General features: G+C 44.6%; 1 protein-coding gene across 1 annotated transcript in view; it reads left to right on the plus strand.

Moving 5' to 3' along the window:
- BACE2 (beta-secretase 2) overlaps positions 1-26,077 on the plus strand; it is a 340,766-nt gene that overhangs the window by 186,071 nt on the left and 128,618 nt on the right. Inside the window, exon 3 of the mRNA XM_086935433.1 lies at positions 7,330-7,546. Within this exon, the coding sequence (XP_086791559.1) occupies positions 7,330-7,546 (217 nt within the window). The remainder of the gene's footprint in view (positions 1-7,329; positions 7,547-26,077) is intronic.

Below are 26,077 nucleotides of genomic sequence, written 5' to 3' on the forward strand. Positions count from 1 at the left end.
AGCGTGCTCTGGCGCGCTTACGTAACGGGTTTTGTTTGTGCTGCAGAGACGATACGTCACGTTTATGCGACGTGTCATGAGGCGTCTCACGTGGCTACGTGATACGTCACGTAATAAAGAATATATTTTACAGCTATAGATATTAGCTTTTAAAAAACCAATGAAATTCACTGAAAAAACCATAGGTTATAGACCATATATAGTTAGGAATTTGCATTTACAAAACCTTGAAAATTCACAGAAAAAACCATTGGTTATAGACCATATATAGTTAGGGATTAGCATTTACAAAACCTTAATTTACTCGCACAAAACCATAGAAATTCGCATATATAGTTAGTTGCAATAACTATATATCGCGCACCCGCAATCCACTGCTGATGATGTCACATATTACATCATTCATGACATGGTCAGTGACATCACTGATGACATCACTGACATCTCAAATGACATCTCAAATGACATCACTGATGAAATCACTGAACATCTCATTTGACATTACTGATCACATCACTGATGATATAATTCATGTGATAATACGATGAACCTCTTCAGACTCTAATATAACCTTAGATACAATCAGTGTAAACAGACACTCACACACCGTCACTCATCCATGGAGTTACTCACACACCTAGTCAGTCATGCAAAGAATCAATCACACCTCCATTTCCTCAACTATACAGTTATACACACCTTACTTAATCAAACATATACTAACACATATTTACTCTCTTATACAATCACTGATACAAGTTCACAATGATCCATACAGCCACTCACACATTCACTGGCTCTTATGCACAGTTATTTATATATGTCAACTCTTACATGTACTGTGTTTTACATATGTACTTACTTTGACATGTAGCACTGAGAAATCCAATCACTCACCAATGCACTCATGCAGACAGTCAACCGCCCATACAGCTGTTTCCACATGCACCTTTGAACCCATACATCTAGTGAATCAACTGCTCACACATCTATGCACAGTCACACACCTCCCAGCCACCCCCACACACACACTCACTCTCCCATACAAATATTTGGGCAACCAATCAATAACCCATATAGTTACTCATATAGCTACTGATCAACACATGCAGCAGTTTACAGAACTACAGAAATAATGATGCACAAATTAAGACAGTTTAGTCACTAACCCATGCACTCAGTGAGACACATTTAATCATTCCCTCATACAATCAGTCATGCACCTACTAAATCCTTCATCCAAACACTTATACATCCACTCATTCTTCAATATGTAAGACATATTTTAACTTTACAGAAACATACAGTCACTGGATGTTGTCATCAGTGATGTCATCAGTGATGTCACTGACCATGTCATGAATGATGTAATATGTGACATCATCAGCAGTGGATTGCGGGTGCGCGATATATAGTTATTGCAACTAACTATATATGCGAATTTCTATGGTTTTGTGCGAGTAAATTAAGGTTTTGTAAATGCTAATCCCGAACTATATATGGTCTATAACCAATGGTTTTTTCAGTGAATATATATATATATATATATATATATATGCGTGACAATAGGTCTGCCCATCAACGAGCGAAAACTGTAGCTGAGATTTAAAGACATAAAGCACGCAACACAACACGTGCTTATACTGGTCTTTGGTTGCTGAATAGCCTAAATATGTGAGTCTGCACATCTACCTTTGTTTGTCCCCCAACATTTCACACCTCAAACACAACTCTCCATTTCAAATTCCTCTCTATCCACCCCAAATCTTTTCCCTCTCTGCTGGGCCCCTTCTTAGCCGCAAGTTTAAAGGGAGTTGTTGTAATGGAGAAAGAACTAAATTGGCCCACCTGCTTACACACAGCACAGTGGGAAGGGAATCGTTGGCCTCTGACTGCAGCTGCTGCTTCACTACACCTGCCAATTCCAAACTTACTGGAAGGTATGGATGGCATCATTATAGGAGGAAACATAAAGCAGTAAAAGGAAAGGCTAAGGCAAGAAGTGATCAGGTAGCCTCTGTACTCCGGCGTGACATCACATGGGGACAGCATAAGAAAAGCATAGCAGACTGTTTTAGATCTCACCGACTGACCGCTTAAGCAGTCTGTTGTAACCAATACCAGTACTTAGTGTACCAACCCATTGCTTATCATTGGTTGACTTTCTTGTCCGTCTCATTTCCCTACTTCCTATTCAGTGGCTTTCCTTCCTCTTTTGTTTGTCCTTTCCCTGGTGAATAACTTCTTTTACCATTCTTTGAAGGTAGAACAGCTGCGCTTATTTTGTTAGATCTTGGTGCCGTCTTCGATACTGGATCCCACTCCAACCTGGTGGAAAGACTGAGTTCACCAAGCCTTGAAGGTTCTGGTCTAGCGTGGCTTACATCTTTTTCAAAAGATTGTTAGTTTCAAGTTTTCTCGATTCGTGTCAGGTTGGAACCATAAGCTTTAACCTCAGAAGCCCCTTAGGGCTCGGTTTAAGCCCTATGTTTAACATTTACGTTGCCATTTGGCAGCTATTATGGAGTGTTGTGGCCTGACCATTTTTTCATATGCAGATGACACACAGGTAATCTTTACTTTGTCACCTGCATTGAAATCCTAGACGGTCTGATATTAACCTGGGCTCAAGCCGTGCCTCCTTATGGATGAACAAACATTTGCTCAAGCTCAATGGTGATGAACATAGGTCATGATTCTAGGCTAGAACTCCTCTCTAGGGGACTTGCCTACTCCCACCAATAAGGTTAAAATCTGGTCTTCCTTTTGAATAATTTATCTATGAAGCCTCAGGTGGCTAAGGTGATGGCCACTTGTTTTGCAGTGCTCAAGTGGCTAGAGAGGATCATCTGGACGATTCCTTCATTGGCTCAAAGGATCGTGATTATCCAGACTAGATTACGTCAATGCGTTCTATCTGGGAACCGATAAGACAACGATTTGTCGGTTGCAGATAGATCAGAACGCTGCCACCGGGCTTCTGTACCAGCTTCCAAAATTTGCCTCCGTTTCCTCTCTTCTATGCTAGAGCTGCATTGGCTTACAATTTCTAATTGTATTGCGCTCCTCTGCATATTTGGGCCCAAAACTATGCAATTCTCCCCCAGAGTCGTTGCAGAATTGTACGTCGCTTTTTTCTTTCCACAAAGGCCTGATATGGCTTTTTAAATCTGATGCACCTAGATACCCCTTCTGTTTGCTTTGCACCGGGAAACTTCTTGGGGTAGGTGTGCGTATTATACATTTCTATTATTAATATTATTAATAATAATAATAATTATTATTATTATTATTATTATTATTATTATTATTATTATTTTAAAATGTTTGGTCGAATGACTTCTAACCTTTGCGCTCACATTGAGGCCACAATGGTTTTCTTAAATTTTGCACTTCAGGGAATGCATGTTTTCTTGCTTTCTCTCCTGTTTGCTTCTTTCCCCCTCACACTACCCCTTGCACTAACCACAGTTGTGAACACTGTGACAAGCCCCGTTGAAACTACTGTTTTCATTATGTACCTGCTTGCTGATTCCTTTGTCTTGTTTAGTAGAAAGTGAGACGTTTTAAAGACAAATAGAAATGTTAGTATCATGCCTGCTTCTCCCCGAGGCTGACCAGTTTTATTGTTTTTGGAACTGTACCATACGATCATGAATACTTACTTTAGAACCTAGCTTTGTTTGTTTTATCCTTATAGGAGTGTATAGTCTACATGTAAATAGAGATGAATTATTTATCACCATGTTTGTTTAACTCGTTGCGTGCTGCCGTCGCCGTTGGCCGACGGCAGCACTACCTCGCTAGTGCTGCCGTCGGCCAACGGCCGACGTTGCCCTGCCCACCTTTTAGAACGCCGCACTGTGCCGAAATAATGGCCGCAGTTAAGGTGTTAATAATGTTGATGTTTTAATGTCTGCACATACTGTTTTTTATCATAAAAATAAGATAAAATCTGCAAGCGGGTACTATAAAAACCTAGGTATCTGACCATACGTTAGCGTGGCTTTGACTATCGCACCATAGGTCATGGTGGTTACCAGTGACCACCAGGCTCGGTCACAGCGGTACAGATCAGTGTTCTTCTGCCTGGCATTGCTTCTCACTCCCAGTCAAAAGCTGTGAGAGAGAAGAGCTAAACAGCTATTCTATACTAGGAGAAGGAATGCTATATGATTTATAGGCTTGCTAATTATTGCTCCTGCTAAGATTTAGCGTAGTGCATACAAGTAGCTAAAGGATGTTAGGAACTCACTAATCACGCTAGGAATGTTCATATCGTTTTTGCTGGCTATGTCACGCAATGCTGCATTTTTGTTCACATTCTGTGGGGTTACCTGTCCTATTTTATGCACTAGACTTGGGTTTTACAAATAAACATTTTAAAGTATGTCTTCTTTTTCTCAGTAGCATTTTGAATGTTCTGTTCAGTTACAAAAGAAGCTTCGGGATTCCATTGTGTCCCTGAACTCAACTAGTGGAAGTTATCAGTACTAGAAATACTTCTAGCATAATACTGCTCAGTGAGTGGTCTCATTGGGTTGTGTACGGGTCGCTGTCCACTGAATTTCTAATTTGTATTGTTGCATTGAACTAAGTCCTTGCACCAGGGGGTTGGAAATACAGACCTTGTAGCTCTGAGGAGTGAGGTCCCCCAGGTATTGACACCTCCAAACATCTCTTGTTCTTCTACGCCCCATCATTATTTGCAGCCGCTGCAGGTAAGAGCAGTGGGGCTGGTTGAGGGGGGATTTTGGGCGACGTCCCCGAGGGAAAATGTATTTAATTTGCCCTCGTAGTCGTCGAAATCTCCCCTCACCAGGCCCCACTGCTCTTACCTGCAGCAGCTGCAAAGAATGATGGGGCGTAGAAGAGCAAGAGACGTGTGGAGGTGTCAATACCTGGGGGACCTCCCACCCCGGACCTGTATTTCCAACCCCCTGGTGCAAAGACTTAGTTCAATGCACCAATACAAATTAAGAAATTCAGTGGACGGCGACCCGTACACAACCCTACCGATATTAACTGCAGCGACCGCAGCGGATTCTTTACCACTTAGCATTTTATTTGGCCTTTATTTCTTTTTATTTATTGTATTTTAACCACCTGCCCCTCTGTTTCTCCCCTATTCTTGGTTGTTGGTGTGCTTGGCAGAGCTTAATCTTCATCCACCCCTCCCTTCTCTTTATTCAATGCTTTTTAAAAGTATTTCTATTCTTTTTGGTGGCTACAACAGGCTACTCCTTTATAAAAATAAAAAGGGGGCTTAGGTGTACATTTTACCTTATTAGGTCCAAGTTTACCCCACAACGCAGCTTTCCGGTTTGCTAACGACCTCTCGGGGACATTTGGAAAGTTTTTGGGGGGAATGCATTCTATCCACTGCTTACCATTGGCTTTTGGGTTTGTAACTTACATTTTCTTGCTTTCGATTTACTGGCTTTTATTTGTATTAGCCTTTCAAGGTTTGGTCGAGGGAAGGGGCAAACTCACTCATTTACACTATCCTACTGAGCACCCCCTTCCTTAAACAGGCCTTTAAATCTTTCACCTATCTTGTCACATATGCTGTGCATTCAAAGACAGAGGTCACTACAATTGAAGGTGTTTTGTCTGTAATGACAATGCGGAACAACACCATGCATACTGCACTTTACCCCATGCCACTGTACACCACTCCACACTGCACTCTACTCTGCACCATTCGACCCTATGCCACTTCCGTTTACGATCCTCCATGCCAGTGCACTCTGCACCACTCCTACTCTACTCCTCTCGACCACACTCCACTCTGCGCCAATCCACTCTACTCTGTACCACTACACTCTAGGCCAGTGCACTCTTTACCATCCCTTGTACACCGCTTTAATCTACTCTGCACCACTGCACTCCATGCCCCTGCACAGTATGACATTGCACTCTACCCTGCAACGCTCCGCTCTACCATGCACCTATTCATTCTGCACCACTTCACTCTACTCTGAAACAATCTACTGTGCACCACACTACTCTACACCACTCTACTCTATGCAACTGCACCCTACTCTAACCACAGTATGCCAATGCACTCTACTGTAACCACTGGACTGTATGCCAATGCACTCTACATCACTCTTTCTACACCATTGTACTCCATGTCACTGCACCCTACCTCACTCTGCGCCACTCAAATCTATACCACTGCACTTTACACTACATCACTCTTCCCTACACCACTTTCCATTCTACGTCCCCACCCTGCATCACTCAACTCTGACACAACACTCTACCCTGCACCACTCCACTCGGACAGTGAAAGGAGAAACATGAATGCGGGTGCTGCTCTTAAACAAAGCGCAGCGCCCGTGCATGTATTAAACTTATGTGCATGGCGGCCCGTGATGTGTGCACCATGGTGGTTAAGAAAAAAAGATTCAACTAAGTAGTCCCTAAACAGATGCAGCCCTACAGCGTACCTAAACTGTAGTTGGTCGGTGCTTCCTGCCATAAAAAAAGAATGACGTCTCAAAACGCCAGCCAATAAGGAGCCAGGAAAGCAGAGCGACGCGAAGTGACCTAATGACAACCAGCAGGCGGGATTATACTCCATATACCGATTTAAAGCAGGTCTTGCAGACGGCGCATGTGCGCTGCCTAGGCTTGACCTAAAAAACGAAATGGTGTCCTTGTTACAACATATGGTGACACATTCCTGCATATAGGTCATTGCACAATGCACCTTAGGATTGCATTCTTGCACTTCTACACATCATTGTGCTTTTGGTTTTTTTTCTTCCTGATTCTGTTCAGCATCGGTAAAACCCATTTTTTGTGCTTACCAATGCTGAACCCAGATCAGCAAAAAGTATCGTCAAAGTCAGTAGGCCCACAGGTCTACATCGGCAAAGCAAATCGGCATGGCGTTTTGGTTTTTCAAATGCCTTTTTACATTTTTTGTTTTGTCTAACTGCAGATGTTTTCCTAACCCATTTTGTGTTGAAGGCTGTTCCTAGGGTTTTCTCAGTTTGCAATAGGGAATTTGTTTTTTACCAATATAGTAGAATTCTTTCTACCAAAGAAGTGTGGGTTCTGTCGATACTAATTTGTATACATTAGAAAGTGGATAAGCAACCTCTGACTGTCATGTTTGCTAAGCTTGTGTTTCAAGTTTGCCTCAAGTTGAGCCTTTAAGTAACAATTGTCTAAACACCCTAGGTTTCCACACATTAGCCTCGGCTTAAATACGCTTTTTTTATTCCGCATTAAAAAAAATCTCGTTCCTCTGTATTAATTTTCCATGATTGTTTGGAACAACTACGTGGCAGTTATTTTTTACTTGTCTATTTACAGGTCGACCACATACCATTCGCTCGGAATTGAGGTTAGTGTTCAGTACACTCAAGGAAGCTGGAAAGGGGTGCTCGGACAAGATGTCATCTCAGTTCCCCAAGGACTCAATGGCAACTTTACTATAAATATTGCTTCAATTATTGAATCTGAGAGCTTCTTCCTACCTGGAGTTAAATGGGTTGGCATCCTTGGACTTGCATATGGTACTCTAGCTAAGGTAAGATGTCCTTTTTTTTTTTTATTTTTTTTCGCTAATGGCAATGGATGCTCTGCAGTATGTTGTAGGACATTGGATTCCCAGTGGGGTTTCCTAGGGCGGTGTTGTTCAATGCAATATATTATTAAAACCATCTACTCCGTGCCATCGGGGACCTACGTTTAAATGCCTTTATCATTGTCTTATGAGAACTGTTGTTCTGGGTCACCTCAGTTAGACTGAAGTTCCAGGTTAAAGGAATGTCTAAACGGAAAAGAGTAAGGATCCTTGATGGCAGGAAGCTATATTACCTGTAACTATGCATCTTACAAGGTTTGGGAAACCTGTAGCATTGGGAGAGTTAGTTCTACTTTAGCAGTAAGGGGTTATGTTTGAGCTGGAATAGCCTATTCTGTACCTCCTAGGATGGTTAGAGCGGTCACTGTTGTGCCTAAAGCACTTCTAAATTTCTGGCATTGGCATTACGCAACGTAAGAGCATGGTTCGACTGAAATAGGGTCTTGTATTCGTTTTCTTCACTATTCAAATAGCCAACATTGAGCCTTGTTGCCACAAATGTAAAATGCATGATATTTTGTGGTATGTTCATCATTCACACTTTTAATGGTCGTTCTATGTGGCCCATTGATTGAAACGGGAACACAAATCTGAAGGGAACGACAGCGCGCACTATTTCTCTCTTTACATCTGCATCTAAGCTTTTTGCACAGAAGCAATTTTTTTTGTTTTTGGAAAGGGTCTTAGATTTTTTTTAAATGACCTCTGTGAAGATCTCTAATGACTCTGGCATGGTAACCTCTCTGAGTGATTATCCAAAAGCTTAAATGGAGTTGTTAATGGACAAATATTGTAAGCTGTGGTTAAAGATGGAATCTATACAAATTGTTTTAAAAATCTCAGAGAAACGGAGTGCTTACTTACTGCAAACTCTGGCTAAGCTCGATTGTTGTAGACGTTTTCCTGAAGAAGCACCATTGTAGTGAAACACGTGTTGGCAGTCTATGCATGTAAAGTTGTGATAGTAGGTTCCCAATGAGGTGTTAGAACACCCCAGGCAGCAGCATGTAGCAATGCTGTCTTCTTTTTTATAGTAACAAAAGTATTAAAATCTTCCAAGCCGGTTCATGAACAACAACTGGGTATTTAATCAGCTACTTCCACTTCCCTCGCATGAGGAACACATTAAACAATGTTACACACCTTCTTTTAATACAACAGTGTACCTCTTTGTATGAAGGATTTCCTCTCATGGGAAGTTGTGCTACTTCCACTGAAGCAAGTAAATATCACAAAATGCAGGGAAAAAGCGAATGTGGGCCTAGATAGTCTCTAACGCCTGTCTCAACTATAACATGACTACCGTGCCCAAAATTACAGAACCCATTGGTAACCATCAACTTAAACATTGTTGCAAAACCACTAACTTCTCAACACCAAGGGACCTAGTTTCCGTCAAGGTCATAGTACTAAGACATTGCAGAAGAGCTTGCTGAAAACGTATCCAATGATGCTGAAGCTCTTCTCATCCTACGCAATCTCGCTTTTAACACCATTCTGTTTTGCTGCAAAGACTTGCACGCGGCCTATGTTTTTAAAGGTTTTGAACTCTCTCAGATCAAATAATTCCTTGCCTACAGTTCACGCTTTGCACAGACTGAATACTTCAATCCTGCTTTATCCATGTACAGCAAGGGAGTTCCTCAAGGGTTCTCCTAAACTGTTCAGTGCTTCTCTGCCGGCTCTTGAGGACAGACATCAAATGACATATAGTTGCTTACCACATGTGTAATAATAACAGCATAACATAAAGATCTAAAACAACCACAACACACAAATGTTACCATAGGATAATTTCCACAAGTCTAGCCTTGATTGGCTACAAACTAGAAATTGTATTCCTAGGCTAAATGTAGGCTAGAGATGTTTTGACTCTGAGGAGAAGCCATATCAAAATTTCATAGAAGTGACTTGCTTTGCGTAGAAGATACTCAAGCTGTAACAATTGTTTTCAGTTTTTTGGTGTGCACAGGGTGATGTGAGCAAATTAAAGAATAGAAGCAACAGTTATAAGTGGGAGAGACTTCAGAAAATGTTACAGTACCTGGTCAATTTGCTGCGCCCACCTTTGTTGGGTAAAAACATAAATGGCAATTCATTATTGCATATACGATTGGAAAAAATATTGCAATGACTTGGGTTCCCTGAGATATCAATGCAAAAGCTCTGAGCTCCAAATTAGTAATATTACTTGCAACTTAAGGTTAGAATACACAGTCACACCGATCCAGGGACAAGCAACGAGACAACTCCCCCCCCCCCCCCTTGCACACCCTAAGTCCATTGTGGTGCCTATACCCTGGGTGATATCAAATTGGAGTGTGTTGGTGAACCTGTGTATGTACCTTCCCTCTCTACCCCTATAGCTATCCTCTCCCCAACCTACTGGTTGTTCCTTGATCTGTGGCCTGACACCAGCCGGTCACCTTCCTGATTCATCAACCCTTGTAATCCCCTACTTTACCCGGCCTGTGCTCTGTTGATTTTCTAACCCCACCAGCTACTATAGGTGTCCACTGGAAATTGTCAAGAGTATGGCGCAACTCCAGAGACCGGTTTTCTTGAGGGAGTAGTTTAGTGGTAGGTGGGTGGAGCAATTGGGGATATAGGCACAGGCCTACATCAGGCACATACCTCCCTCCAGTCCATCTCTCCTCTAGGCTTCCCTGCCTTATATGTATTATCTAATATTTTGGAGAAGGGGTCTACACAGAGAGATGTATTGCCCAAGAACACTAGGGTGCCACTTAAATCTTCATTTTGAAGAATGCAGCTGTTTCAGGTTTAGTTATTTAGTTATGTTTCGTTATTATTAATGTGATATTTTCAACTAGGCTCATTGCTCCAGTTGGTACATTGTTTTACATTTAATATTCCAGTGCACTTTATTGTGTTCAAGCTTGGGCAGCGCATGTGCTGCTCTGCGATGCATGTGTATTCAGGTATAGACTTGAAACTCCGCCGACTATCCATCCATATTTTTCATTGGCTTGTGTCATTGTCCTTTGTAAACTCTGGCTCTTCATTGGTCAATAGCCTTAGTAGTCCCTCCTTAGGACCGCCTTGTCTCATCTTGTAACCTCCCATAAAGACTAACCCTCGAACGTATTGGTACTCAGTAGGCTTTATTTACAGCCTCCAAGCACTATTTTGTTTAAATTGTTTTCACCTGCCTGCTATGGACTCGTTCTCTCCGAACGCTTGAATTTTTTTTTTATAGCTCAGCACGCCACAGGGGTTGCCATGGTTTTGGTTTATTTGCGGTGCCAAATGTGGTAATTTACATTTTTTTAAATTTTATTTTGCTCTTTATTCACGTTCTCATTTTTGTTGTTTCCAATCACCCCATGCCGCGCTTGCATGTTAATAAAGGACACGCCTCTTTCTTTAGACGAGCCACGTCAAAAGAAAGGGCCATCTCCACCATTAAAATGAAAGCGCTGTTTGGGGGTCTTTCACCAAATAAGCATTGTTTTTCAAACCAATGCTTGTTTGGTAAAAGCTCCCCATATTACGCTTTTACTTTAATAGGGGCCGCGCCCCATTCTTTAGACCCGGTTCGTCTAAAGGAAGGGCCCTGGCCTCTATTAACATATAAGCGCGGCATGGGGCGCTTGGAAAAACAAATATTTCCACTGCAGTAGGTCTCAAATTTGCAACAATTTTAGCTATTATCATTTACAATGCCAAAAGCTCAAACTCTCATAAATACGAGACCTATTGCATTGCAAATGCTTGTTTTCCTCATTTGCCGCTCCCGCCTGCCGTCTAGACCCACTCACTTCTCCCAGAACCTACTTAATGGAGGCCGCAGCACGACTCCATTGAGCAGGTCCCAGGCCCAGCTCTCCCGTGCTGATGCAGCGCTCTGCCTACTCCCTGCTTTCTGAGTGTTTTCTCCTGCTTTTGCCTAATTTTTCACTGCTTTCTCCGTCCTTTCCCCCTGTTTAGGTCTCCCTTATTCTATCCTGTTAGGGATTGAATAGGCGAGATTATAGTAAGCAGTCCGAAAAGTCTACCTAGCTGCGGATCGCGTACAGTTCATGTGAGACAGGCGCGTGCACATCAAACACCATCAGCCTCGGCATCAGACTTCAAAGGAATCCGCTCCCCCATCAGACTTCAAAGGAATGCGCTCCCGCCCCCCCTCCCCGCCACAGCAATGCAGAGAGCTTGTTTTTTTTTTAATCCATTTCGCAGGGAAGCCGTGTTTTGTTAGGCGTTCTCTGCACCTTTTGAAGGACTGGGTTCTTTTGGACCCAGCGGTGCCAGGGCACAACACCTAAAACCTTCGTGGGTAACCTGCTCCGGCGTACAAGTCACAGAGACACGGGACACTTCCTCTGACATCAAAGATTCAAGGTTTATTTGCTGCAGGGAACACAGAGATCACGACAAGTACACAGCGTGCAACTTGGGGAGACTGCTTCAAATTGGTTCTGTGGATCGCTCCTTTTATACAGTTTTTACCCATAGGGTAACATTGAACACAAAAGTTTATAACCCAGTTCCCACAATTAGCCCCCAGAGGGGTCGCTTTGGTCACTTTGAAACACATGAGGTCCGGAACATGAGTGCGGAAACATTTGGCGGTTCCCAACTATAAAAACCATCTTCCCACCATTAGCAAATTCCAATCGGCAGTAAAGTAGATCGAAATAGGAATGAAGGCAGGTGCAGAGGAAGACGGAGACAGTGGGGAGATTGGAAAGGGTGTAAAAAAAGGAGGTAACGGGAAACACGAGATACAGACATCAAAGAGACGTGCCTAATGAGATGCACGGCTGAGACAATAAGCCCGTGCGGCAAGATGAGCCTCGAGCGGCGCCATCTGCCTTACAGTAGCATCCCCCTCGTCATAAAGACACTTACAAAGAACATGTGTCTTCCGCAAATATCTTGGGAGTCCCAGGGTCGCGAAGCGGACAGCGTCCGTTCGCTGGCTACTTGAGGGCAAGAGACAAAATGGATGCTGTATCTAAGATGGAACCCGTGGGTACAGATGAAAAACCCACGTAACAAACGAATAGAGTTAGTTAGCACAGCGAAACTGCGCACACTTACTAAACTCGTCATTTGCGGTTCATAGATACCAGACTCGACCATATTCGTGCGAGTCGAAAGCACCACTTACAATTGTCACGGAACCTCAGACGCTCCTTTTGCCCTCATGTAGGCAAGCACTAGTCGGAATCATATTCGATATTCATCAGACCCTCGAGATGTTGCTGTAGCATAGCTCTGTCCAATCGAGTCCCCTTGGTAACAGATGGTTGTCTCATACACGTTGTAGCACAGAGGCCACATAAGGCAGGACCACACTGTACACAAAGGCAACACGTGAACAGGAACACTACCACAACTCCAATGATCATCAGAATTTTCCAACCCCAAGTCGACATCAGGCCCCAAAACCATCCAAGTAGCGTCCAATCCCCTACATCCACGTGTATGGATTCGGAGATCTTATGCAACCTCGAGATGGCTTGGTAGACAGTAGGAGCATTATCTGGAATGAAAATGCAGCAGCTCGAATGGATCACCTTACATACCCCACCGCGATCTGCTAGGATGACATCTAAAACCATTCGGTTTTGTAACGTCATAAGCCTCTCCGCCTGAAGTTCTGTGGTGATATTACCAAGGGCACTGGCAGTAATATTAGCTGTCGATTCTACCACTCGAGTCAACTGTCTCAGGTTCCTACTATTAACCATAGGTCCCCAAAACGGGAGGAAACCCTTGAAAAAGTCTCCTGCCTCTTGACCGGCAGTGTCCTCTTCGCTAATTACGCCTCGCACAACTCTAGTCTTATGATAATCGGCATCTACAGTGAACGTCGGAGGCAAGAGATTTGCAATAAAACATGTGCCCATGAAGTCTGCGGGCAACCATGTGTATGCACGATCATAACAGATAAAGTAGGTACCCTTGGCAGCCAGAAACACAGGGGATGAGAACATCGGCAAAATGTAATTTTCGATGCAACCACTTGCTCCAAGTCGGGCTTGCGGTCTTCGGCCACGACCCATGATACAAAGATTACCAGTGAGGGGTACGACCCATATTGGAGGCGAGCTTTTAAGCTGCTGTTCACTAGTGAACACACTATATTCACCTCTACTTAGGACCTTATAGGCTTGTACCTCTTCCTCAGGGATAAGCGAATAGTCATGGATCTCACTCTCCATATCCTCTATTGCTATCGATAAAGGCTTCTGATACGAGGTAGGGCCAGAGTAGGGGAAATGTGGTTCTCGAATGGGGTGGAAACCCAGTGCGCTTCGAAACATTGTTTGGAATGCTCGAGCTGACCCTTGGGAACTATACGGTAACACCAGATATGGAATTCCCTTATCTGTAGTATGTGGCATCAACCCACACACCCAACAATTAGTAGTGTTAACCACTAACTGATGCTGATGAAGGAGCTGAATAAAGGAATTATTGCGGAATTCTACACGTCTAGCCTGCTCGTGTTCCGGTAACATATGAAAAGAATGGGGAGAAGCAGTAGTGGTAAGATTAGGGTAAGGAGTAGGAGTAGGTGTAGCTGGTAAGAAGTAGGACATAGTGTAATACACCCCACCCGCCAATAATGCAGAAGCAGTCAAAAACAACATAAACAATCGAAATATGAAGCATTTAGTACGACTGAGTTGCTGCAGCTTGAGTCTGTAGTCTTGAGCTCCTTCCAAATCATTCAGCTTCGAGAATGCCATTCCCTACGACCGTCCGCAACGTTTCTTGACGCACTCCGTTCTGTGCAGCAATAGTCAATCCCTAGGGGTTCCCAGGAACCGACGGCCTTTAACCTAGCGTCAAGACCTGCTGTCCAGAAGGAAGTACGCGCGCGGCCCTACGGCCTTCAATACACAATACGTATATTCAAGCACAAAGTCTCTCTGCTGTAAAATGAAAAGGGTACAAGGAGGAAGCTCAATATATGTACAAAAATTACAGTGATATGAATGTTCAAAACTGATCACGGGAAACGGGGATAATGCAGTTTTCGATTTCAGCAAAGTAAGAAAATTTTATTTGTCCTTAGTGTGAGATCGCAAAGAATATCGATGTTTCCCGGGACGTGTCTGCTCGTCGAACAAAGGATCCGTTGAAGAGACAGCGTCCTGCTGACCAGTTGATTGATCTGGTCTCGAGTCTTTTGCTGACAAATGTTCAACAGTGGCTGTCTGCTGCGCTGAGGATTCTCCAACAGGCTGTGCGTCGCTGAAAGGCACAAACACCGGCAATGTTTCTGTCTCTGATGATGCAATGCCTTTCCTTACCCACGGGTCTGCCGGCAAAGGAATAGGGACTCGCTTACAATGGGTAGCATGTACCCAATTTTTCCGCCCCTCAAGACGAACGGCAGTCCTCGTGGCCAGGAGCACCTGGTAAGGTCCGGTAAACCGGGGGTCCAGATTGTTCTTTCGTGAAAAGTTGCGTGTAACCACCCAGTCTCCGGGCTGGAGCTGGTGGCCTGGACCCTCCGTCTGCGTCGGCAATGCGTCGTAAACCTGTTGGTGAATTAACCTCAGTTTAGCAGTCAAGTCATGTAAATAGTCAATCAGCATTGGATACTCAAGATCAGAAAATATCCCTGGCCTAGGAACCCCCCACACATTCGCAGGACGGCCGAACACTATTTCATAGGGACTAAGCCCTATTCGGGAGTGTACAGTCGCCCTTGTTGACAGTAATGCTAAGGGTAAAGCGTCAGGCCACGAAAGACCAGTCGTAGCCTGAATCTTCGCTAGCTTCAGTTTAAGGGTGCCGTTGTACCCTTCTACCAATCCAGCTGACTGGGGATGATTGGCGCTGTGGAATTTTTGATTAATTCCAAGGCCCTTACACACACTCTTCATCACACTTCCCACAAACTCACTTCCATTATCTGACCACACAACTCTAGGCATTCCATACCGAGGAAAGTATTCCTTCAGTAGTATTTTCGCAGTAGACAAAGCAGTATTGTCTCTGAGAGGATAGGCCTCGATCCATCGGGAGAATGCGCAAACCACAACTAAAACATATTTCAGGTTATTGCATCGCTCCATATGGATGAAGTCCAATTGAATCACCTCAAAGGGATACGAAGGAGGAGCAAAACTGCCAGGGGGAGTTGGGGTTCCTTTGCCAGGATTGTACATTATGCACACCATACAGTTCTTCACCAACCGTTCAGCACATTTCGTAATTCCATCATTCTTCCACACAGGCAACAACAACTTACAAATACCTTTCGCGCTAATATGTGCCAACCCATGTGCCATTGTCACAACGGCCAGTACATACGCGTCAGGCAACATCCATCTTTTCTGATCCGACAAATCAATCCAACAACCATTTGCATCCAACTTTCCCGTACTTTCTTTCCACTTCGTCTTTTCAGTGTCGGTGGCCTCATTCTGAATTGCTTTCACGCTCTCAACAGTATCTTCACACATACTTGATTCTGTAGGCCACCTGACCGAACTCGTCACATACATTCGAGTGCCAAGGTTCCGGGCAGTCTCCTTAGCAATCTCATCTGCAAACGCATTACCACGACCAACATCATCCGTCACTTTACGATGTGCACTACATTTAACAATCGCAACTTGTTTAGGCAAAGTCAATGCATCCAAAAGATCGTTCACAAGCTGGCCATGCTGTATCTTCGTACCGTGCGACGTCAAGAAACCACGCTCTCGCCACAATCGTCCAAAGCTATGCGCTACACCGAACGCATATTGACTATCAGTGTACACATTCACACGTTTCCCTTTCGCTAACACGCATGCTCTAGTAAGAGCAATCAGCTCCGCAGCTTGGGCAGAATTCTGATTCAATCTTGCAGTTTCAACAACAGTGTTCAGTGTTACAACAGCATAAGCGGTGGTCACATCGCCATTCGGCAACTTAAAACATGACCCATCCACATACAGAGTGCCATCCGGATCGTCCAATGGGGTGTTTTTAAGGTCCACTCGACCTTTCGTTTCCTCTTCTGTCCGCAAGTAACAGTCATGTTCTGCTACTTCATCTGACTTTGTGCTAATTGGTAACAAAGTTGCCGGATTTAGGACATTACAACGTTTTATCTGAATATGGCTTGCCAAGAGCGTCAATTCGTACCCAGACAACCTCGCACTCGTCAAGTGCTGAGTTTTCGTACGATTCAACAAAGTATCGACTGCATGCGGAACCATCACCGTAAGCATATTATCCATGACCAATCCTGCTGATTGTCGGATGGAGACCGCAGCTGCCGCAGTTGCTCTCAAACAACTCGGCAATGCTCTAGCTACTGGGTCCAAGGTCGAGGAAAAATATGCACATGGACGTTGCTTACCACCGAAAGGTTGCGTTAAGACACTCAAAGCACAACCTTCCCTCTCGTGAACATATAGTGTAAACGGCTTACTGTAGTCAGGGGTACCTAACACAGGAGCCGAACACAATGAATCACGTAATTCAGAAAAACTTTTCTGGCATTCTTCCGTCCATGGTAAAGGAGTTGGAACATCCTTGCACGTAAGAGCCACCAATGGTTTCGCTAGCAATGAGAAATTAGGAATCCATTGCCTGCAGTACGACGTGATACCTAGAAAGGCACGCACATCTCTTTGGGTTTGTGGCACAGCCATTCGCGCAATCGCTGCAATTCTCTCTGGGGTCAATCTCCTTCCCTCCTTTGACAATAAGTGACCTAGATAGGTTACTTCTTGACAACAATATTGGAGTTTGGAAGGTGACACCTTGTGATTTAACTCAGAGATGTTGCAGCAACGACACCGTAGCAAGCTTGCAAATGTCCTTAGTATCAGCAGCCACCAATAAGTCATCGACGTATTGGATTAAGGCCGCACCAACCGGCAACCGAAACGCATCCAGTTGACCCTTCAAGGCTTGACTGTAAATCGATGGACTTTCACAGTAGCCCTGAGGAGCGCGTTTGAACCGGAAGCTACGCCCACCGAGAGAGAAGCCGAAAAGGTCCCTGCTCTCTTCGGCAATCGGGATGCTGAAAAACGCATTTTTCAAATCAATCACCGAAAACCATGATGCCGTAGCTGGAATCAGAGTCAGTAGCGCCGTGATGTCGGGCACAACAGGAAATTGAGGAACCACAATTTTATTTACCTCCCGTAAATCGATAACAAAACGATAAACAGGCGGTTTAGTAGGATCAGTACGTTTAAGAATGGGCAGTACAGGGCTATTGCACACGTTTCCCCGCGTCTCTTCAATAACATCTTTCTCGATCAAGTCATAAATGATCGCTAACAGTGCTCGTTCACCATCAAGGGAGATACGATATTGGGGAATACGTGGCAATCGCACATTCGATTTCAACTGAACAACATAGGGAGAGATATCAAGTAGGCCCACATCATTTGGACCCGTCGCCCACAAAGACGCAGGAAGAGAACTCAATTCCGGTGGAAGCCTATCGAGAGACAAATACATAGGAGAGACAACCCTCTCTCCTAACGTAAGCTTTACACCCGCAGGAGAACAATACAATGTTGCATACAAACGTTTAAGCAAATCCAAACCCAATAGATTTTCACCACAACCCGTGGTTAAAATCAACGGAGCTTGGAGCTCACGTGGCCCAATTTGAAGGGGCAAAGGGCGAGAAACTGGATTGCTAACGGGGGCGCCAGAGAATCCAACGGAAACATTTGTTAGGCCAGACAAAGGTGCGCCAGGGAGTTTCGAATGCATGATAGAACTTTTCGCTGCACCAGTGTCCAACAGAAAAGGCTCAACGACGCCCGATGTAGCAACTGCGACGTAAGGCCCTCTCTGATCAACCGGAACTGATACCACTCCCTCTCCTTGTCTATGGCCGTCCTAGTAATTACTGTCGTCAGTTCCCTGATCGACGTAATAATCATCTACAGTGTACTGCGCCGATCGCCCTTGCGACGATCCACGTTGATCGAAACAATTATTAGAATTAGATGAATTGTCTGAGCGATCATTTTGAGCACCACGACCTCTACCACGTGATGCCTGCTGTGAACCACCACGGCCTCCTTTAGACGAATTACCACTATTACGTTCATTTAGAGCAGGACAATTGAATTTGATGTGTCCCTCTTGTCTACAATAGGCACATTGATTGTACCCTAACGAGGATCTTTGGAAGGAGGAATCATTACGCGACTGTGATCTATTCGATTGCGGCTGCGACCTATTCTGTTGAGGCGCATTCTGATTGGAACGCGGCGGATACGCTTGTTGCAGCAACACTTTAGTTTTCAGCTCTTTTGTCTTTTTGTCAGCACGGTCATTCTCTTCTTTCTCCCTATTTTCGTAATATTGTGCCGTAGCCAATATCTGAGCCGAGGTAGAAACGGCCCATGCACTCTCTGAATTCTTCAATTTATTGCTCAAATCGGGCAACAAATTCGACACAAATTTATCCACAAACAACCTCTGTCCACCCTCAGTACCCATATCCTGTCCACTATGGTCAATGAATGCTTCCTCAAACCTCGTAAAGAAGTCGGAAACACTCTCATCTTTCTTTTGTTTGCAAGCGGACAGTTTGTCCCAATTTACTCTCATAGCTGGCATAAGCGTTTTCATAAGCGTTATTATTCTTTGAGGGAGAGCAGTAATCAATTGATCGGGTTTAGTAGCAGCCACTTGTCCAGCATCTGCCGCTGTAATGGCAGCCCAATCACCACCCAATTCATTTGCGTGATCTTGGTGACGAATCTTAGCCCATACCGGCTGCGGTACGACGTTGCCAAACAACATGTCGATATCGGCGAGATTCATCACCGTAGCATCTACGAGCTGCGATAATTCTTTATAATACCCTGTAGGATTTTTACGAGGATCGGGCAAAGATTGTTTCACCTGAAGCACTTCCGATCGTTTCCATGGGAGGTGTATCCACACTCGCTCAAAGTGCGCCAATACCGGAGGATTAGCATTAGCATCAGCTGGTATCAAAACCGGCGGAACTTCACGCATAGGATATTGGCCAGACTCGTCTTGTTTTTCAATATCCTCAACAAACAGTGCATGAGGAATAGGAGCGGGACGAAGAGATAGCAACCGCTCAATAGCGCGTCGGACATTAGTATCCACTATCAGCCCAGTTGCGAACTGAAGCCGAAGGTCAGACAGGGCGGTCAGCACCTCGTCAGGCGCATCGGCCGCTATCTGATCATGTAGGAACTTGCACATCTCATCAAACACATACCTTTGGGTCGGTATGTTGAATTGATTAAACGTTTCGAGAACAACACTGGGTGGATTTCTAAGGGGGTTTACCATCCAACCCATCGCCATATTATATAATGCAACACGTTCTCTGTTTCCAGGAAGCTGGCTACGTCTCTGAGGACCATCAGAGCTAGCAGACCCATGGACAGGTCCGAGCGACTGAAAGAAACTAGCTGCAATAGGAGAATTACGACTACGAGTAGAGGGAAAAAGATAAGACACAGGACTAACAAGAGAAGGAGTAGAAACAGTAGCAGCAACAGGGGTTAACAAAACAGGAGCAGTAGCGGGAGCAGGAGTATGTGGAAGCGGAGGAGCAGTAGGAATAGAAACAGACAAAGGAGCAGGAACAGTCGGAAGAACGGGTGCAGGTTGAGGAACAGGCGGAGGAACAATAGGTGGAAGAACAGGTACGACAGGGACCACAGGAGCTGCGGTACCCTGAACGTACGGAGGTGGCGACTTCATGAGATAGGACATTAAAGGATCCTCAACTGCCTCTTCCTTCTTATCCGACTCCGTAGGTAAAGCAGGATAACATTTATCTATGGTCATACGCTGTAATCTCTCAAACACTTCCTTATCCTTATCCTCCTTATCACGCTGGAACTGCTCAGCTTTCTTCACTATGGTAGCAACATTATCTCGCTGACTACGTTTATTTTGTCTGATTTCTTTCTGTCGGGCTTCTTTGCGCCACAACCGAAAGGCATCAAACATGGCCGGCCTTGATTTTCGTTCGAACAACTTTATTTCTAGATTATCTAAGATCGACGCCTCGAAGCTACCGTGAGGTGGCCAACGAAGGTCGCCGTCTTTCTTTGTATATTTAATCCAATAATCATTAAAGGTAATCGGGCCTAGCCCATGTTTGCTATATAGATCATAAGTAGGAGTTCCAACCGGAGGTATCGGACACGAGTCCTCCAGCAGGGAATCCGCACCACAAGGTCTGAAACAACTAAACAAAGTACTGCGACCAGGCATCTTGCACACTAGCCAAGTTTCACAAACTTCAAGGGTTACGGGATTTACCAAGTCCCAGCAAAGAACAAAACCCTCGGTTTTTGGCGGCTGCAGTCGTCAAAGAATACAACAACAAAGCACGCTGGCAAAGTGTCACCGACAAAAACACTCACACAGCGTTAACAACAAAAACACTCGCTAGAGTGTCAACAACCAAGAACCATGGGAGCGACCCACAAATACTTAACTCAAAGATCAATGGCGTCACCAGGAAGGCCCGTCAATCGTCTCGCTATACCAAGGTCTACGCCAGGCGCCAAAACAGGTCTACAGTCAGGGCAGCAGTCCGTCGCAGCCGTCCGGAGGCGGGAATCTTCGCGGGAAAAGTCTTCGGGCCACTTATTTCGACAACAGGATCGATGAAGCGGGGTGCACCTTCCCTCGGAGATTTCACACGAAGTTCCTCACGATCGTCGGGCTTGGACCGGTACCACTGATGCAGCCCCACGTTGGGCGCCAACTGAAGGACTGGGTTCTTTTGGACCCAGCGGTGCCAGGGCACAACACCTAAAACCTTCGTGGGTAACCTGCTCCGGCGTACAAGTCACAGAGACACGGGACACTTCCTCTGACATCAAAGATTCAAGGTTTATTTGCTGCAGGGAACACAGAGATCACGACAAGTACACAGCGTGCAACTTGGGGAGACTGCTTCAAATTGGTTCTGTGGATCGCTCCTTTTATACAGTTTTTACCCATAGGGTAACATTGAACACAAAAGTTTATAACCCAGTTCCCACAATTAGCCCCCAGAGGGGTCGCTTTGGTCACTTTGAAACACATGAGGTCCGGAACATGAGTGCGGAAACATTTGGCGGTTCCCAACTATAAAAACCATCTTCCCACCATTAGCAAATTCCAATCGGCAGTAAAGTAGATCGAAATAGGAATGAAGGCAGGTGCAGAGGAAGACGGAGACAGTGGGGAGATTGGAAAGGGTGTAAAAAAAGGAGGTAACGGGAAACACGAGATACAGACATCAAAGAGACGTGCCTAATGAGATGCACGGCTGAGACAATAAGCCCGTGCGGCAAGATGAGCCTCGAGCGGCGCCATCTGCCTTACAGTAGCATCCCCCTCGTCATAAAGACACTTACAAAGAACATGTGTCTTCCGCAAATATCTTGGGAGTCCCAGGGTCGCGAAGCGGACAGCGTCCGTTCGCTGGCTACTTGAGGGCAAGAGACAAAATGGATGCTGTATCTAAGATGGAACCCGTGGGTACAGATGAAAAACCCACGTAACAAACGAATAGAGTTAGTTAGCACAGCGAAACTGCGCACACTTACTAAACTCGTCATTTGCGGTTCATAGATACCAGACTCGACCATATTCGTGCGAGTCGAAAGCACCACTTACAATTGTCACGGAACCTCACTTTCTCGTTTTTTTTCTGGACAAAAGTGAAAGCCTACCGTGCCTGTTTACAGTAGCCTTGCTCCACAAATGCTGTTGCTGTGTTGCCATCTCTCTAGGGACACTCAGCTTGAAAACACTCGACTCGCTAGCTGCATTGCTACATCCGCTATGCTTTGCCTCTAGACACGTTGATCCCTCGCAGACTGTGCTAACTCTGCCCCTCCTGATTCTGAAACTGACCAACGCAGTCACCATGCAGTCTCTCCAGAGTGATTCTGCCGCCCAACACCAATTCCCCAGTAGGGCTGAGCCAGTTGCCGTTTCAGTGCCCATATACCTCACTGAGGCGGAAAAAGTTGCAGAGTTTTGTCACACTCTCCTCCAATCCTCACGACTGCGTTTTTATTCATCCCTAGCTTGTTTTTTTTAATTATTCCTTTGCGGCCCGGCCGCACGGCCAATGCTTGTTTGTAAAGTCTGCACTGTATTGTAAGGCTGATTAGTTGGTGGTTTACTTAATATAGATATATTTCTAGCAGTTTGACTCCATCATAACTCATGCCAGCCCAACTCTCGACAACAAGCACTTGCACGCACATTAGGTTTAGGTGTAGTTTTACCTGTCCCTCTCTCCATAAGACGCATTAACAAAGCAATATCTGTCCTGGCATTTTGAAAGAGAGTTGGCTGAGCATGTACAATGGTGTTCATGTTACCTGTGTTCATTCGCATGTTTCTGGCTTCTCGGAGTATGCTTACTATTAAGTATATTCAAAACTATTTACACAAGTGCCAGGCTACCTCAAACCTATTGACTGCAACATTATGCCCGGTGTTACCACCTTCAAGCAGAGGAAAGGATTATTTCAGAATGGGCCATGGATTACCACCCATTGCCCACAGTACATCAAGAATTACCACCATTCTAGCTCATGTTGAAAAGACATGCCACAATTCTGCTACAGACACATTGTACCAGGGGTAGCCATCATGTCATGGATGCCCACAGGTTGCAAAGAATTGCCATCTTTGTGCCAGGGCCATCATTACAGTGGGAGTAGGTAGAGGATATCATGCCATGGATGGCCACAAGTGTGCTAAGAATTACCATCCAAGGGAAAGCATTTGATCCGAGTGGGCACACTGACATACCCACTCCCATGCACTCATGGACACCTATGAGGGCACACAAACATGTATGTAGCAGTGATTCATTTCGTTTATTCTAATCTTCAACTGTTATCCTGGCTCCTGCTACTGTCCTGACCACACACCCTCACCCTCACACACCCTCACTCACCCTCACTCACCCTCACACCCCCTCACCCTCACAACCCCTCACCCTCACTCACCCTCGCACCCCCTCACACCCCCTTACCCTCACACCCCCTCACCCTCACACCCCCTCTCACCCCCTTCAGCCTCACACACCCTCACTCCCCCACACCCTCACTCCCCCTCACCCTCACTCCCCCTCACCCTCACACCCTCACACCCCCTCACCCTCACACCCCCTCACACCCCCTCTCACCCTCACACCCCTCTCACCCCCCTCTCACCCTCACACCCCTCTCACCCTCACACCCCTCTCACCCTCACACCCCTCTCACCCTCACACCCCCTCACACCCCCTCTCACCCTCACACCCCTCTCACCCCCCTCTCACCCTCACACCCCTCTCACCCTCACACCCCTCTCACCCTCACACCCCTCTCACCCTCACACCCCTCTCACCCCTCTCACCCTCACACCCCTCTCACCCTCACACCCCTCACACCCTCACACCCCTCACACCCTCACACCCCTCTCACCCTCTCACCCCTCTCACCCTCTCACCCCTCTCACCCTCACACCCCTCTCACCCTCACACCCCTCTCACCCTCACACCCCTCACCCTCTCACCCCTCTCACCCTCTCACCCTCTCACCCTCACAACCCTCTCACCCTCCCAACCCTCTCACCCTCCCAACCCTCTCACCCTCACAACCCTCTCACCTCACAACCCTCTCACCCTCACTCCCTCACACTCCCTCACACTCACACACCAGCATAGTACAACAAAACCTAGCAAAGCATAGCATAGCATAACAAAACATAGCATAGCATAACAAAGCATAGCATAATAAAGCACAACAAAACATCGCATAGCATAACAAAACATAGCATAGCTTAAAGCATAGCATAGCAAAACACAACAAAGCATAGCATAGCATAACAAAACACAACAAAACATAGCATAGCATAACAAAGCATAGGATAGCAAAACAAAACATAGCATAGCATAACAAAGCATAGGATAGCAAAATATAGCATAGCATAACAAAACATAGCATTACATAACAAAACATAGCATAACAAAAGACAACAAAACATAGCATAGCATAACAAAGCATAGGATAGCAAAACAAAACATAGCATAGCATAGCATAACAAAACATAGCATAACATAACAAAACCTAGCATAGCAAAGCACAGCAAAACATAGCATAGCATAGCATAACAAAACACAACAAAACATAGCATAGCATAACAAAGCATAGGATAGCAAAACAAAACATAGCATAGCATAGCATAGCATAACAAAACATAGCATAACAAAACCTAGCATAGCAAAACATAGCATAGCATAGCATAACAAAACGCAACAAAACATAGCATAGCATAACAAAGCATAGGATAGCAAAACAAAACATAGCATAGCATAACTAAACAAAGCATAGGATAGCAAAATATAGCATAGCATAACAAAACATAGCATTACATAACAAAACATAGCATAACAAAAGACAACAAAACATAGCATAGCATAACAAAGCATAGGATAGCAAAACAAATAGCATAGCATAGCATAGCATAACAAAACATAGCATAACATAACAAAACCTAGCATAGCAAAGCACAGCAAAACATAGCATAGCATAGCATAACAAAACGCAACAAAACATAGCATAGCATAACAAAGCATAGGATAGCAAAACAAAACATAGCATAGCATAACTAAACAAAGCATAGGATAGCAAAATATAGCATAGCATAACAAAACATAGCATTACATAACAAAACATAGCATAACAAAAGACAACAAAACATAGCATAACAAAAGACAACAAAACATAGCATAGCAAAACACAACAAAACATAGCATAGCAAAACACAACAAAACATAGCAAAACACAACAAAACATAACCTAGCAGAACAAAACATAGCAGAACAAAACATAGCAGAACAAAACATAGCAGAACAAAACATAACATAGCAAAACATAGCAGAACAAAACATAGCAGAACAAAACATAGCAGAACAAAACATAGCAGAACAAAACATAGCAGAACAAAACATAGCAGAACAAAACATAGCAGAACAAAACATAGCAGAACAAAACCTAGCAGAACAAAACCTAGCAGAACAAAACCTAGCAGAACAAAACCTAGCAGAACAAAACCTAGCAGAACAAAACCTAGCAGAACAAAACCTAGCAGAACAAAACCTAGCAGAACAAAACCTAGCAGAACAAAACCTAGCAGAACAAAACCTAGCAGAACAAAACCTAGCAGAACAAAACCTAGCAGAACAAAACCTAGCAGAACAAAACCTAGCAGAACAAAACCTAGCAGAACAAAACCTAGCAGAACAAAACCTAGCAGAACAAAACCTAGCAGAACAAAACCTAGCAGAGTAAAACAAAGCATAGCATAGCATAGCAAAACAAAGCATAGCATAGCATAACAAAACATAGCTTAGCATAGCATAACAAAACATAGCTTAGCATAGCATGGCATAACAAAGCATAGCATAAAAAAACACAACGTAGCGTAGCGTAGCATAACAAAACATAGCATAGCAAAACACAACAA

The sequence above is a fragment of the Lissotriton vulgaris genome, chromosome 8 (assembly GCF_964263255.1).
Source record: "Lissotriton vulgaris chromosome 8, aLisVul1.2, whole genome shotgun sequence".
Taxonomy (NCBI): Eukaryota; Metazoa; Chordata; class Amphibia; order Caudata; family Salamandridae; genus Lissotriton; species Lissotriton vulgaris.